The 17327-nt window shown below is 42.9% G+C and overlaps 1 protein-coding gene across 2 annotated transcripts in view; it reads left to right on the top strand.

Moving 5' to 3' along the window:
- The window catches only part of Hecw1 (HECT, C2 and WW domain containing E3 ubiquitin protein ligase 1), a 408102-nt gene that overhangs the window by 296312 nt on the left and 94463 nt on the right, over positions 1–17327 (top strand). Inside the window, exons 9-12 of one of the 2 annotated variants that reach the window (XM_005397713.2) lie at positions 1007–1107; positions 2592–3929; positions 7769–7870; positions 11839–11989. In XM_005397713.2, the coding sequence (XP_005397770.1) occupies positions 1007–1107; positions 2592–3929; positions 7769–7870; positions 11839–11989 (1692 nt within the window). The remainder of the gene's footprint in view (positions 1–1006; positions 1108–2591; positions 3930–7768; positions 7871–11838; positions 11990–17327) is intronic. The other variant, XM_013521104.1, reaches the window with a different exon arrangement.

Below are 17327 nucleotides of genomic sequence, written 5' to 3'. Positions count from 1 at the left end.
AAACTAAAGGTACTCTGCTGAAGCTATAATTTTTTATGAAAACATAACAGCACATCTTCCCCTTGGATACCTTTTGATTGCGCTGGATAGCTTTCTTTCTAGTAATTAAGAAATTGCTTTGAGTAGGTAGATGGGATGGAGCCAGAGTCCAGGGTAGAGACAAAGGGTCTCTGCATATGGAAGCCCTGAAGTTGGTGTGCAATTAGAAGTCAAAAACCAGTGAACTTAGCCCACAAGTCTTGCCCCGCTCCGTCCTGCAGCAGGTGGCTTTCCACAGCAACCACAGGGTCTCCAGCACACCTTGACGGCACCTCTTGTTACACATGTATTCTATACATACTCCATGACATGCATGTCCTGGCACTGTCCCTGGTTAAGGGGATATTTGGGAAATGGTGGTCTGCACAGGAAAAGCAAGCAAAAGCCATTGACTTGTCATTGTTTTTCCTTGTTTTTATTCTCTGGAACAAAAGTTGACAAACTTTTTTGGAAAAGGCCATGAAGTAAATATCTGAGGCTCTGTAGGGCCGTATGGTCTCTGTTCAAACTGCTGAACCCCGCCACCACAGCATGACAGTAGTCAGAGACAATATAAGCAAATCAGCATGACTTCATCCCAATGAAACTTATTTATGCACACTGAAATTTGAATTTCATGTTATTTGCATGTCTCAGGAGCTACTACTCTTTCATGGATTGTGTTTTTATTTCCAATCATTTAAACATGTTAGAAGCTCCAGGTTATACAAAAACAAAGGTGGCCCCAGTTAGAGGCTGTAGTTTGCTGAGTCTTGGAGTATTCAGTAAGAATTTCCTTGAAATTGACCATATGTGTTCCCATTTTTACCTTAGGATCCTCTCCTATGTACCAGGTCACATCAAGGTTTCCTGTTATCAAGGCTTCCCTGGGCTTGCCTGTCTCAGCTGCTAGTACAGACAGCACACTGTATGGTCTATAACAGAAGAAGTATTGACCAGATCCATGATAGTCCTTATTTCCTTCTAGGGATAGGGTGGTCAGCTACACACTTGGCCGAAGGCTTCCAACAGATCATGTGAGTGGACAGCTGCAATTCCGATTTGAGATCACTTCCTCCATCCACCCAGGTATTTTCAGCATGAACTTCATGTCTTGTCCTAGGCTATTGTCCTAGTGTGTTCCTTTCTCTAAAACACAATAACCATGGTTCTCTCTAGACATACCCTAGGTTTTGTGCTTCTTTATCTTGAGACCCAGAAGCCAGTGGTGTATTCTGGAAGCCAGGTTGCCGTCCCCTTGATTGAGAGGCTCTTCTTCATTTTGGTGACCCAAAGGTAGAGGGTTACACAATGGAATGGGGGTTTTACTATGTGCCCAATGAGCCATGTTTTATTTAGCATTTATTGCCAACACCCACATAGGAGATGCTCAGTAGATATTTCATCATTGCACACAAATGAATGAATGAATGAATGGAAAACATCCTTCTAGCATGTAACTGGATGTACACTTGCCAGTAACTTAAAAATGTCATATTATTAAAGAATTATGATTATACAATTAATTCTTACAATATCACAGAGAAAATGGAAAAATATAAATTAGAAATTTCAGAATCATCTTCATGTTTGTTTTTTTCATGCCAAAACATATTTCTAAATAAGAATGATTTCCACTTTTGTTCTCCTTGATGGCCCTGCCCATCATATGTGAAGATCAAGCTGAGACTTGATAGGTTCTCTTGGGCCACATTTATAAGTTTCCATTAATGCCTGCAAAGATTTTGAGAATTTAGCATGAGTAGTTTATTATGACACACTGATTAAATGCTAATTATATCCATATACACTTCAGATTGTAACCAAACACCTTGACTGCTTTATCCTGTGAAAATCAGCCCTTTGCTACTTTCTAAGAATAAAACTGACTCTTTGGTGGTGTGGCCATAAGGACAGCTTTACAGTTCACTTGAAAGATTGTCTTTCTTCAACTAGTGAATTGCATTAGTGCACTTGAAATGGAGACATTCACATCAGGCAGGGAATCCCACAGTGCAGCAGCTGGGGAAGGGAGAGTTAAACAGTACCTGTTGCTCTTTGAATGGCTGCTTCGTGTGGAGAACTTGCTTATTTTTCTATTGCAATAGGCTCATGATGACTGTGATTGCTCCCTTCTGTCATCCACCCCTTTATCCTCTCTAGTTGCCTAAAAACCTGGCTTACCCATTCAGGCACCCTTTGAAATCCATCCATAGGAAACATTCTGAGCCAGTACAATTAACTTTGCCAGGGATCATAAAGAACCACAAACCACCCATCTGTGGAGGCCATCCCATGTAGCAAACACTGTCAAGCATCTTCTATTTGGGGCTTTTAACAAAAAAAAAAAGTTCAAAAATATACTCACTACTGCAAATTGTCATTAACATAACAAGAAGTCACTCTTACAGAATTTTTCCCCAGAGCTCTGGTCAGTGAGAAACTCTCATCAACCCCTACATGCAATACCCTGCTGTAGAAACCCCTTAGTGGCAACTTCATTGCTGCACAGTGGACCAGCACCCCCACGCTCTCTTCAAGAAGGAATGACATAGTTTTCTTCTCGCCAGCAGATGATGAAGAGATTTCACTAAGCACTGAGCCTGAGTCCGCAGAAACTCAGGGCAGCCTCATGAACAGCCTGGTGGGAAGCAGCCGCGGGGAGCCTCCAGATGATGCTCTCAATCCCTGCGACAGGTTGAAGGCAGTGCCCCTGAGTGAGAGTAACTCCGTGGATGGTGCAGGAAGCCAGATCCTGGAGCCTGCAGAGCCAGTGGAGGATGTGTCTTGCTCCATGGAAGCAGACGACCACGGCAAGGCCTTTGAGGAACCCGAGGGGTCTGGAGAGCCACAGGACACCCAGCCCTCCCTGAGTGCAGAGGAACTGGCCGAGGGGCTCGGCCTGGATGAGGAAGCACCACCATCGTTGCTGCTGGAGAATGGCGATGCACCTGTCAGCAAGGAGGAGCCGGGGCAGGAGGAAGCACTGTCTGGGAGCAGGGCAAGAGGGGAGGAGGAGGAAGAGGAGGCGGAGAAGCCGGAGCAGGCCGCGGAGGAGGTGGAGGTGGAAGAGGGGGAGCCTTCCAACCCTGAGCAGGATGAGCGCACGCTGCCCCTGCGGGCCTCAGCCAAGAGGAGGAGCAGGCCGTGCTCGCTGCCGGTGTCGGAACTGGAGACCGTGATCGCTGCAGCCTGCGCCGACCCCGAGACGCCGCGCACGCACTACATCCGCATCCACGCGCTGCTGCACAGCCTGCCTTGCGCGCGCGAGGAGGGCGGCATGGAAGAGGAGCCCACGCTGCGCGATGCTTCGGACAAGGACGCTCTCAGCGAGGCGGATACGCTGGCTGCCGAGCCTCCAGCGCTGGATGAGGACACAGCTGAACTCCAGAGCGGCCCTACAGGCTTAGGGACCCCGAGCCACCCCGGGGGCCACCTCCCGGGCCCCGAGGGTGACGCGCACCCGAGCACAGGCAGCGAGAGCGACTCCAGCCCGCGGCCGGGCGGCGAACACAGCTGCGAGGGCTGCGACGCGTCGTGCTGCAGCCCCTCGTGCCACAGCTCCTCGTGCTACAGCGCGTCGTGCTACAGCTCCTCCTGCTACAGTGCCTCCTGCCACAGCCCCTCCTGCTACAACGGCGGGAGCCGCTTCGCCAGCCACACGCGCTTCTCCTCGGTGGACAGCGCCAAGGCCTCCGAGAGCACTGTCTTCTCCTCGCAGGACGACGATGATGAGGAGAACAGCGCCTTCGAGTCGGTACCAGACTCTGTGCAGAGCCCGGAGCTGGACCCCGAGGCCACCAATGGCGCGGGGCCATGGCAGGACGAGCTGGTCGGACCTGGAGGGACAGTGGCGAGAACTGCAGAAGGTCTGGAGTCCCCCATGGCAGGTCCGAGCCATCGGAGAGAAGGTTAGACCTCAAACCTGGTCAGAGTAAGAATAGGACCACCCGGGGATCACAGGTCTCAGCGGCAGGTTTTAAAACAATACAAGGAGGGACCGGTTCCCCACGGGATTCCAGGGGCAAAGTGTGCCTGGGTTGTGCCAGTGTGTGCATGTGTCCAGGTGTACTTGAAAGTAGATGACTGTGGATTGCTGGCACCCCACCGTGTCTCAGGCACACACCAAGAAGTACAGCTGGTTGGATGTGAGTGTGTGCACTTGTATGTATGTTTTTCTGCTTTAACCAGTCACCAGGACTGGATGGTGTAAGTTACCTTTCCAGTCTTGACAGCAACCCAAGTGCCAACACGAGTATCAAATGGTACCACTGAGAAATAATCACTCTGTCTTTGACGGTAGATGGATAATAGGTAAAATACCTGCTGACTTCCCAAAACACACTGAGGTTTAGCAGTAAATGTTAATGTTAGTTGAAGAACATGGATTTTACCTTTGATTCAGAATTTAATTAGTCTGTGTATATGAATGGAAAAAAGCATGCCCATGTTTGTCATTACAGTATTTCTGTTTGCTCGGTTCTTGTTATAACTGTTGGTTTTGTTTTGTTGGTGTTGTCCTTGTTGGCTTTTGTGCAGGATGAAAGGGAAGAATAACATGAATGTGTAAATCAGAGTGTTTCTAATATGACTCTAATCCCAAAGTTGCATCTTTAGTTCTAAAGTGTATTGTATGTTTTAACCAAGGATGTTCCTTCTTACACCCATGGGATCATATATTAAATTAATCTGCTTTTCTTTGTCCAGGATTGGGAACCATTTTCCAGTCAAGCGACAGTAGCACAGGGAAAAGAGACAAGTTGCACAATAATATAATTCGATTGTTTTAAAAAAGCAAGATATGGATGCTATTTTGCTGTTGAACTGTTTAAAATCACCTGCAAACAAAAGGTGGTGGGATTCTCTCTAGACTGTAAGCTCATCAAGGGCCAGAATTACATCTTCTTTTTATTTCAATCCTCAGTACCTAAACAAACACCCAGTACCTACAAAGTTTTTGAACAGGAACTAAAGTGAGCAAGATTGCCAATTTGTGCATTCCCAAAACTGCGGCAGGTGAGCCAGGTGGATTCAAGGTGGCCATGCCCGCATATAGGTTAGTTGGAGGCAATTTAGAAAAGAAGCCTATTTTAGAGCCTTGTTAGCTTGTTATTAAATACGAACTGATAGGCATACAAACTAGTATTTTTCATTTACTTTTTTGCTTGCTTTCTCTCTATGAACACATTTTTTAAAACTCCATATAAAATAATTTTTTAAACCAGGCATGGTGGTCCATGCCTGTAATCTAAGCACTTGGGCGGTGGAGGCAGGATTGCAAGTTTGAGTCTCACCTGGGAAACTTAGCCAGACTCTGCCTCAACAAAAATAAATAAATAAATAGTGCTGTGCATATAGCTCAGTGTGAAAGCTCTAGGTTTAATTCCCAGTAAGAAATAAATAAAATGAAATTGTTTCTTGAAACCTTGCACAGGTGAATGGAAGGAGTAAGGTGTATGTGGTTATGAGCTCGAGCCCTAGAGGCCTGCTCGGTTTATATCCAATCCCACCATGTCCTCAGCAAGTGACCTAACCACTCTGTGACCTCACTTTCCTCCCGAGTCAAATAGATATGACTGGAGAATGTACCCCAAGGTGTTATTGGAAGAGCCAAATGAGATATTATAAATTACCATACAGTGCTCTCCTTGAACAAAGTGAAAGTCTTCCAGATAAGCGACAGGGCTAACAGCATCCCAAACCATCCTTTAACCTTATATTTCCTGCACCATGTTATTTAAGAGAAACTTTCACATTGTTAGGTACACATCACTGCTTCAAATAATATTCGGTGCAGTCTGTGTTTTCCTACAATTCCGTTTTATTATTTATAAACAAAAGAGAACTGAAAAGGACCTCTTTGACGTTCAGCTGAGAAACAGGTTTCTGTCCAGGATGCTCCACCAGGTTGGAACTCTTGCTTTCCATTTGAGGCGAGGGTGATTGTGTGGAGCTGGCTCCTGGTACTGGACATAATCGCTTGCTTCTGCACTGCGCTCCATCCATCCAATCAGCTGACTTGTCAGTCACGTCATTGTATCTGCTTGGGCTTCCCAAGCAGGTGGGCCAGTTCCATTAACCCCAGGCAAGCAGCGAGATTGTATTTCCACTAGCTTGGAGGAGTAATTAACCTGTTTGGTTGAATTCATTACAATGAGATGTTTGTTGGGTTTTTTTTAAGAAACTAAATTAAAAGTGCAGCAGCTGATGACATAACAACTGTACCTTTGTTTTTTTTTTTTAAATTTCTGACACTGAGCACATAGAAAAACCAGCATCAATGCAGGGCAAACTTAAACACAGAAGCATGTTTGAAACAGCAGTCATCAGTCCACACTGAGCTGTGTGTGGCAGGAGGGCCACCTTCTTTGATTTCCACTAGCATCTCCAAGGAACAGAGGATTTGTTTAATATTAAACAATTTGCAGCGTTATGTTTTTAACACTTCAAGGTGTCTTCTGTATTTTTGTTTGCAGTTACCTCTAGGAGTTAAGCTACTAAACTAAACCCTCCTATCTTCCTTCATTAATTTAATTTTTGATGGGGTCAGGGGAACTAGGGTAAGAAAAGATATTCATCTTTCTCCGTGGGGACATTCTGGGAAATGATTAGCATTCTGAGATCTCACAAAGATCTCAACCATCACCTGTCACAGTTTCTCTCCCTTTTGACCCAACAGGTAGTGGAACACTTGTTATTTGTGTTACCCTTGGAGGGTAGAGGAGAGAAAAGGGTTGATATTTATCCCCTGGCTATTGGGGTTTGAGGCAAGAAGAAACCAGACTGGAGTTGGATGGAGGTTATCTTGAGTCTTGGGCCCTTCTAGATCGCCGAGATTAAGAGCAGTCACCTGGTTCAGTAGGCTGTCATGAAACAGAAACGCTGGTCTAGAATGCTGTTGTGTCCATTATAAGTCTGAACTGACACAACCATAAACTATGTCTATAATAATCTAGGCCATGCATTCTGTGGATATGTTTATTTCTAGAATTTCTCCATGTCTGTCCCTTCTTCTATCCTGCTTCTGTGTTTCAAGTTTTCTTATTTCAACCTTCCTGCTTTCTATATATTTCTTTTGTCTCTTGTCTTTCCTCTTTCTAGAGCACCATGACTTGTTTGGTTCCTTCTCCAAATAGTCTGGAATAGTCAGGAGTTCCCAAAGCTCCTAGGGTTCCTTGCCTCAACTTCCCTATAAGAGGAATTTACCTTCTCGGTTCACAAGCTCCTTGAACCAGCTAGGAAAGGCAATATCTGAAAGTTTCATTCCCCTTCAAAATCTGGAAGATGGCCTCCATTCAGTCTTCTGATGAAACCTAGTCTTATAATGAAGTATGATTTTGTACAATTCCACCGAGTTTTTATGGAACTTTATAAATGCTGCACATCCCTCAAACAAGCCTGTTTCCTTTTCTGGGCTGAAACCAGGCTCTGGTTTTTGTCTCTTGTATTTCTTTCCGATGACATTTTCCCATCAAGAAAATTCTAGTGCTCCGTATGAGTCTGTGTGGCATACATCATTGCTCATGAAGTGTTTGGATTTTTCCCCCTCCTTCTTCTTCCTCTTCCTCTTCTTCTTTTTAATAGTTCCATCCGTCATGAATGACTGTGAATGTAGCAAACCATCACCAAAAAAATAGATTGCCAAACTAAATGTGTTGTTCTCATAGTAGTTTGTTTTACAGTCATGCTTTTTTGATGACGTTACCATAGCAATGAATGAATCTGAATTTCTTGACTATCTTGTCCATAGGTGAATGTCCTATTCTCCATAATTCCCAGCCAGTAAGCCAGCTTCCTTCCCTGAGGCCTGAACATCACCACTACCCAACAATCGATGAGCCTCTTCCACCAAGTAAGCTTTAGTTTTTAAAATCTGTGTCTTACCTCATCCTGTCAAGTCTAACCAGGTCAGTATGAATTTGTATATAAACATCCAAACTTTTTCTCAACTCTGTGCCTATCCCTGTTATCAAAAACAACACGACACCTACTACAAAAGTGGTATTTTTTGACTAGTTTTTCAGCATGTGATCCTGAAAAACTGACCAGATGTTTTCAGAGTCCCTCATTTCCTGAAATGGAGACGATTTCTTTACAAGCAACGCTACTTTTTTTTCTTGATGAACGTTACTGTTACTTGGAAACTATCCATAATGCTGAAATCCCAGATTTTACTGTTGCATTTAAATTTCTCTATTTCAAATAGTATAATTCTGTCGTTCTCTGTTGGATCTGTTATCCCCCAGTATCTCCACATAGTGGGCACTGACTTCAACCCATAGGGCCCAGAACTTGTACTTTTCTAGCTATAATTGCATCAGTAAGTAATAGCTCCAAATTTCTTCTGTAGTTCTTACAGGTGGCCAGGCAAAATACCACCTTTAGGTTAGAATTCAATGTCATTTTTTCCTAGGAACAATAGGGTATCATTAATAATGACCCAACTAGTCATCCGACCTTCCTAAATTCATTTACTTTCTCAGATACTCAGTTTTCTGATTTGTAAAATAAAGCTAAAGTGTCCTCACCTGCTAAGTGCTACATTTGGACTAGGTTGTTTCTAGATGTCATTCCAGAATTAACTTTATAGCACTCCATTTTAATAAACTTATAGGAAGGAACTGCTACCCCAGATATTCTAAGCTCACTTAGCATCACGTATGTTCATGAATTCCAGAACATCTCTGTTTGGGTTTAGGATTTTTTTTTCACATGAAGATAATATTTAAGATTTGATAGGTTCTCCTTTTGTACTCTTGCAAAACCTTTCTAGGATGCAAGAAGCCAGTGTTTCTTTATATTCTTTTGCCAGCGCTTTTGTGAAGCAGTTACAGTTCCCAAAATAAGAATTATTTGTTCATTCATTTGTTCTTGGTAGTGTGATGTCTTTTGCACAAACACTACCTTTTGTCACTCTTCAGTTGTAGTTTATCAGTAAAGAAACACTGAATATTTTTGTTTTTCCAGAGCCTAGCCAAAGTTTATCTCCTTTAATTTTTGATGCTTGATTTATTTTTTTAATTAATATGTTGATTTATGAAATTTCATAAATAGTAAAAATTCTGCATTATTATAAATATTTTACTCCTAGCACTATATGAAAAATATCAATAACATGTTGTTTCTGAGACGCTTTCCCCACAACAAATAACCCACCAAATGTAAGTGTGCATGCATTTACTGCCAGTTCCAAAAAGCTACTTAATATAAGCCACTTTTAATAATTAAAAAAAAATTATTTTGCCAGAAGTAGTTACACAGACCTGTAATCCCAGGCATTCAGGAGGCTGAAACAGAAAGGTTCCGAGTTTTGAGTCATCCTGGACAATTAATTTAGGAAGACCCTGTCTCAAAGTAAAATTTTTTAAAAAGCTGGGGATGTAGCTCACTGGAAAAATACGTGCCTACCATGTGTGACCCCTGGGCTCAATACCCAGCACCATAAAAAAAAAATCTCCAGGTAGACTTCAATTTTCTATCCACATAACACCGAAAGATATTGGAAAAGCAAATCCTACCAGATGAATTCTCTTAGATAATCTCAAATGGTACCAAAGTGGTTTCATTACTTTAGTCATTCATTTGAGGATACTGTTGAATACTTACTCTGTGCTAAGTACTATTCTAGGCAAGCAAGATGGACAAAGATCCCTGCCCTTATAGAGCTTACAATCCAGCCTGGAAGGCCTGTAGAGCACAGAAGGGCTTTGGCTTTTACTCTTAATATAGGGAAACTTTGTAGGGTTTTGAACAGAGAAGAAATACCCTGGGCACTGAGAGGGCAGAGACTTGTGTTTCTCAGCTCTGTATCCTACGAACTGGCATAGTTCCTAGTTCATAAAAGTGTTAAAGGGTGTTAATAGCGTGATGCTTTTTAGCGATCAATACTTATTCTAGATTAGATAACAGTCTTGTTAGATTGAAGGAAAAGAATTGTCCAGTTGCTTTTGTACTATTAGTTTGGGAATCATTAAAATTTCAAAATTTTTGAATCAAAAGAGTAACTACCAAGTAACACAATCACACGCATACACAGTTTCATCAGTGAGCTATTCATGTTTACCACTAACACTTGATGGCTGGTTTATGTAGTCACTAATTTAGCTAAAGCCTTCTAGAATACACCATGCGATCCAACTGCATTTTTCCTCATTTTACTTTATAAATTAAATTTGGTGTTTGGGGTATTTTGGTTTTCATTAGACATCATTTGACGATCACTCAGGTCAGACACATGCTGAAGTGCCTCTAAACAGATATGCCATGTACATATAAAGCCATGAACAGTCATTTATTTTTTCACTTGAAAAATTGAGAGTTGCTATGTCATTACCTGAATGAAGAGTTTTCAAGAGAATTATTATTATCTGACCTACTCCCAAAAGCTATGGCTTTTCTCACTCGAGAAGCAGAATAGTGTTTCCCCCTTTTGCAATCATTTTTGCTTTTTTCCCCTCTGTGGTCTAACATATTCCCAGCATATCATTATCATGTCGCTGCCTTTCCCACCGCATTTTTATGCGGGATCTCTGAAAGCTTCATCCATTCCCATGTGGCAGACATTGCTCTCCTGTGTCAAGTTCAGGTGTAAGCACCTACTTCCAGCCCTTCAGATATGAGGGCTCTTCCATGTGTCTGCCCCACCACAGCCCCTCCATATATAATTATGCCGTGTATCATCAGCGCTTCTGCCTTTTCCTTTCTGGTTTTTGTGTGTTCGAGAAGCAAAAGAATGTATCTTTATCTCGGGCTCCCTCTGCTGTTCAACACTGTTATTTATGGACAAATTGGTACAGATTTAAAAGTTTGATGTTTATCAGTAGCTGTTATGGGATTAGTTTGGTTTTGGTGGGAGATATTTAGCAGCCACAGGTAGGTTGAATGTACATTGTAAACTGACAACTTTCCTCAGTATCACATCTTCCCATCCACCCTCTCAAGAGAAATGGCAATCGATTCAGCTTGATAAACATTTTTAAAAGGTCATCTAAAGTTGCAGGTATAAGGACTAAAGTTAAAATCAGTTTTAGTACAAATGGCATCAGTGCTAAACTTAGTCACCATCTGTTAGATTTATCAAAGAAAGGATTCTTAGCCAGGTGTGTGGTGTACACGTGGATCCCAGCACTCTTTTAGGTTGAAGCAGGAGGATGGCAAATCTGAGCCCTACTTAAGCAACTTAGTGAGACCTTGTGTTAAAATTTTAAAAAGGGCTGTGATGTAGCTCAGCAAGAAAGCATTGGTTTCAATCCCTAGTATGAGAGAGACAGACAGACAGACAGAGACAGAGAGAGACAGAGACAGAGAGACAGAGTGAGACAAAGAGACACAGAGAGAGATAGAGAGAGAAGGAAGGAGGGAGGGAGAGAGTGAAGAAAAGAAAAGGAAAGGAAAGAAAAGAAAAGAAAAGAAAAGAAAAGAAAAGAAAAGAAAAGAAAAGAAAGAAAAGAAAGGAAAAGGAGGATTGATTCTCCTAGGTCACAGTATAGACTTGACTCTCACTAGAGGACGTATCCACTCGTCCACAACTGTCATTTGAGTAGCCAACAATTTTTTTGAAGAAATAAACAGATTCTCCCTTTAGAAATTGTTAGAATTTGAGCATGGGTCTTATCCAGTGAAACCAGCATTAGTGTTCAGAGTGGCCCAGCAGTGAATCTGGGTGCCCCAAGTTCTTTTCTGGAATGCCCCGTCCTGTGAGACTGGTCTTTGCCACAAGCAACGGTGAGTTCTACCTACAGGAGACCTGGAATGGTAGCTGTTCACGTGGATCAGTGGTTTGTCCTTGATTCTTCTTTTTGCCTTCTTATTAAACACTAGACTGGGAAGCTCGGATTGACAGCCATGGGCGGGTCTTTTATGTGGACCATGTGAACCGTACGACCACCTGGCAGCGCCCCACGGCGGCGGCCACCCCGGATGGGATGAGGAGATCCGGCTCAGTCCAGCAGATGGAGCAACTCAACAGGCGGTTGGTGATCAGTATGCAATGAGCGCCTCTGAACCTAAAGACACCCGCACTTTTCTGCCCAGTGAGCAGTCAAGGGAAATAATTAGGTTCCTTAAGAACCTGTTCATAGTGAGTACTCAGAAAGCGAGAGTTAGAGTAAGGTGGCAGAAGACACGTGGAGCTTGAGTGTCATTTAAAATAGGGGGTCTCATGGACTTATTGGCCCAGTCTGGAAAACAGGAGTTCATAGCCACAGCCTCCTTCCCAGTGTCTTCAGCAAGAGTGTTAATGTCCCACAGACCCTCCGGAAATGGTGTCCTAATTACACATGGATGTGCACTTTCCTGCCATACTTACCCACATCCATCATAAAGTTCTCAATGGGTACAGACTTCAGAACAATTCAGCACATTCCAAGGATAGATTCCATAAGAATACTAAAAACTGGCTGCAGAAAAAGCTGTCTCATAAACCATTCTGTTGGTCTCATAATTGTAATGCACTCATACATATTTCTTCAAAACCCTTCACCTCAGAAAAAGAAATGTTCACAAACATCCTTGACATGAGGTGCATTGGCAAGCTCCCGTAATCCCTGCTACTTGGGAGGTTGAGGCAGAAGGATGGAGTGTTTGAGGCCAGCCGGCACAATATATGAGACCCTATGTCATAAAGATTTACTGTTTTTTTGAGAATTGTTGTCTTTAAAAACTAGACCCTTACTATTGAATTTTCAAATATATCATTATAACATAAAATGAAGCCATAAGCCATGTATCACCCATGTTTCAGCTAGAAGAGAGCAGTATGTCCACCATCTTGTTCCCAGACGCCAGGGTAGTGGCTTTCGGATGCTTTTAGTTGCCAGGAATGCAAGCAGAAAGCTTGCTGCAGTTGTAATTGCATCAATGTGCAGTCTTGGGTCTGTCCCATATGAAGCTAAAGGAAAAGTTGAAAGAGGACATAAAGAATAAAGTACTGGGCTTGAGGGGCACCTGTTGATAGCAAAAGCCTTTGAAACCCAGCTGTATCAGCTGGGGGAGGGAAAGTAGACTATTTAGTCCTATTGAAAACACGTGCAGACAAAAAATTCAACTTCCTCTTACTATTGTACACAAAGGAACGTGTTTTAGGTAAGAGTCACCAGAACATTTCTTTCTTGGTTGAGCATTTGGAAGATATTTGCTTTCCATTTTTCTCCATCCCTGTCTAAGTCGTTAATGAGAACCATGAAGGATTTTCATTAGCATAATATCTCTGCAGTCATTCACACTGAAACAAAGCACTTATAGGGATGAGCTTGTGATAACCTAGTTTTACTAAGCATGGGTGCACACAAAAATCCATGAACGGTACTTTCACGGTGACTGCAATAAAACACTTGCAATTAAAAATGTAGAGGACACAGCAAGCTCGTTTTACAGAGACCCTATTGTGCTTCCATAGGCAAAAGTTAGCCTGAGAACTGTCCTGTCAAAATAGATGATCTGAAATTGTTTAGCTGGCTGAGAAAGCATTATCAGGTGGTATGCCCAAGAGGCATTGTTTGAATACTAAATGCTAAACATATCAACAGTAAATAAAACACACTATAAATCTGAAGCAGAAGAAAACACTTCCTTTAGGATTTTTGTCCTAGGTATAAAAATCCATAAAAGTTCATAATATTCAGGTTGTAGAGCATAAAATTTAGGCCAAAGCAGCTGGACATGGTGGCACTCACCTGTAATCCCAGCACTCTGGAAGGCTGAGGCAGGAGCATCCAGCCTGGGAAACTTAGTGACTTAGTTTGGACACAGCCTAGCAACTTAGGGACTTAGCAAGACCCTGTCTCTTTCTCTGGAGGTCCTGGATTCAATCTCCAGTATGCAAGGGAGGGACTTTGGCCAAATTCAACTGGAACCAGACCTCTCAAGAAGTTTTGCAGCTTTTCATATATCACTTCCTGTGCCCACCAGTGGGACTTTCCACTGGAGGAGCAGTCAGACTTTGCCAAATAAGAAGCCGTATTTATAGTTGTTCCAAACAGAATAAAGAGAAAAGGAATTTAGCAACTTGAGAAAGTACTTATTCTTGTGGAAAAGCCTACCTAGAGAGGGTCAGGTAACCTTCAGTGAAGAATCCAGGATTTTTAGTATTTCTCTGAACCTATTGCCTTCAAGCATTTAACGTTTTCTGTGACTTGGCATAATAAGAGCAGCCGCAGACAGCATCCAACCAGTCCTTTGTCTAGCTCACCTGCAGTCACCTCGGAATCATTTTCTGATAACCAGCAGTGATCAGGAGAAATGTACAGGGGTCACTGTCTCTCTGCAAAACTGAAGTATGTCTTGTTGTTGCAAGAAGAACTTTCCCCTGAATCCCTGTGATTGTAACGATCAGATACACTGGTGCCGAGAAATGCAGAGGGCCCGCAGGCATGTGAGCTCTTGTCACCTGCAGGGCCCACAGTCAGACTCAGCCACTGTGCAAACGTGGCAGCCCTCCCGAGCCTTTGTGGCTTGACCATAGGCTCCCACCCTGGGGAGTCCCTCACTGCCTGCCTCCCACCTGGGGCCCATCTCCTCACCCAGCAGCCAGACGTGGACATCGTGTGCCCTGTGACACCTCCCAGAATCCTCCACAGGAGCCGAGGCAGGGGCTGCTTCCTCCATGGCCACATGAACGCGCAGGTCTCTAGCTCACACCTTACCTTCCTGCCCTGTTTTCCTTTCTGCCCTTCCTGTTACCTAACATGACACTGAACTACAACAGGGCTTTGTACAAGGCACTTCCCTGAGTTAGTTCCTATACTTTTGCAATACCCAGAAGGAATAACTCTACTTTCACATACATAGAGTGAACCAGCAGAAAACATAAATATGCATTCTCATTTTAAATAACCAAGTAAAGTTGATTTTTCTATTCCTCATATAAAATTATAGTAAGGGGGATAAAAATTTTAAATAGTAAAAAATGATCTAGAACCCCAAGGATTAAGCTCTTTAAAAAAGATAACCATTTTAAATTGCCATATGCACGCACAACTCTCACAGAGTTGTAATAGTAAAATATAGTTATCATTTTTCACTTACTACACTATTTTTATGTCTTTTATATTGCTGAATAGTCTTCACATTGGGGGTTGGGGATTTAGCTCAGTGGCACAGTGCCTGCCTGGCACGCAAGGTCATGAGTTCGATTCCTGATACTGGAAAAAAAAAAACACAAAACAAAACAAAATGGTCTTCACATTGATGTTTAAATGCTTACAGGTATCTCACTAAATGGCCTTAATTTCATTTCTGACTTGTTGAAAGTTTTCTATATTGCTTTTATCACTGTATTTTATTTGGCCACCAAGGGCATTGTTACACACTAAGAGCACCTTACAGTACAGCATTCCCTGGGATTCTGTTCCCTGAAGAGCAGGCCCAGGGAGATAAACATGGTTTAGTTATCTAATACCAGTGCCTGTTTACTAACATGGTCTTGGGTTCACTCTGCCAACAGTAACTTCACTTCCATCTCATCATTTTTCTTTTTGCTGACTTAGGAGGTACCCCTGGTATTTTGTTTGTTTGTTTCTGTTTTTCTTCTGGTACCAGGAATAGAACTCACGACCTTGCACTTGCCAGGCAGGTGCCGTGCCGCTGAGCTAAATCCCCAGCCCCACCCCTAGTATTTTGGAACTTACTTCTTGGAATGTCAACATTTTCCCTTAATATTTCCTTTAAAAACTGTAGTTATTCCCATGTGAATTGTCCGTCTTTAGGTTTTTATTTGGGGTGTGGTTTTAAATTAAATTGTGTGTGTCTCTATTTACAAATTATGTATTTCAGCTTTTTTTTTTTACCAATTTCTCTATTAATGGACTATTATCATTTCCCTATTGATGTACTGCAATTAATGTTTAACCTTTTGCTGCAAATCAACCTTTTGCTGCAGAGAGGAGGAACGGAAGGAGGGAGGGAGAGAGAGACGACATTCACAAATGATTCTTGATGAAATAGAAGACTTCTTCCTCTTTCTTTTTTTTACCAACTCTACGTGCCCTGCTTCCCCCAAACTGCCCCTAAGCTTCAGCAAAGATCAAGAATGGGGTCTAATACCAGGATTTGAGACATTTTATTGATTTAACAAAGTATGAGTTAGCCAGGGTCCAGCTGAGGATATATGAAGGAGGTTGTGACCTTGCTGACATTTACATTTTCAAGTAAGATCATAATTACTCATCAGATTCCCTGCTGTGGTCATTACACTTTGGGAAGAAATAGAGAGATTACAACTTGATCTTTGTCTAAGCCCTATTCCAGGTGTTCATTGTTGAGTAACAAACTTCCCTACACACAGCAGCATAAATCAACCACTCATTTATTACAATTGTTATCAATATTTCTCATGGTTCACTGGGCCCAGCTAGGCATTGTCTCTCAGCTTATCTCATGGTTGCAATTAGGATGACTGGGGCCAGAGGCGATGTATTTGGAGGTGGATGTTGGTTGTTGGCTAAAGTGTCTAGTTCTGACTGTCACCATGACAGTTCTCTAGCAGGTGGTCTGGGGACCACACTGAGGAAACCTTCTGCTGTAAGGTCAAGGAAAGAGTGCGATGCTGGTCTTAGAAACCTGCCCTAATAGACTCACATCTGTGCAGCTCTGTTTGTCCCCCTCACTTGACCTGACACTTCACTTTCCTCTTCCACCTTCTTCCTTCCCCCCTTCATTGCTTTCCTGAGCACAAGAACCATCTAAGCAAAATTTTCCTGGACATCGTAACTGATAGGAGCTCCAGGACTTCCAAATCAATGTGTCTAATTCCGTCCAAAATCTCGCCTCCTCGTGGATCCGTCCTCCTACCTACTGTCCTCCAGCCTGGTCTAAGCAAAAGCCTTGAACTTCATAATTGTCTCTTCCCTTCTTTTCAATGCCAATATCTATCAAGGCCCCTAATACTATTAGGTCTGCTGGTAAAAATCTTACAGATACTGCTACCAAATATATCTCGAAATGGCCCTTTCACCCATCCCTGCTGTGCCTTCAGGCAAGGGAAACCTGAGTCCTGGTCCTATCATTCTGGGAAGCTGAGAGCCTTTAGGCAAAACAGAACTCATATGGGGAGAGCAAAGAGGCTTCTTGGAATGAGGGAGATAGGGTGTAGCAAAGAGAAAATAGATGGCTGGACCTCTGTCTACAAGATAACTGATGAGCAGACAGAGAGGGCAGAGAGGTGTAGGAATGTTCTGAGAATCCTGTTGGCAGACACCCCTGACCTAAGAATTCTTGCAGTATGTAGGTGTTTCCCTTCCACCAGCAGCTCCACCCAACATCCCTGCCTGGACTGGCCATTAGCACCTCCAGCCAAGACTGTCACAGTAGCC

This window comes from Chinchilla lanigera, unplaced genomic scaffold (genome assembly GCF_000276665.1).
Source record: "Chinchilla lanigera isolate Chin_1 unplaced genomic scaffold, ChiLan1.0 scaffold00059, whole genome shotgun sequence".
Classification (NCBI taxonomy): domain Eukaryota; kingdom Metazoa; phylum Chordata; class Mammalia; order Rodentia; family Chinchillidae; genus Chinchilla; species Chinchilla lanigera.
The sequence above is the reverse complement of the archived record's forward strand: the minus strand, read 5'-3'. Positions and strand labels throughout refer to the sequence as shown.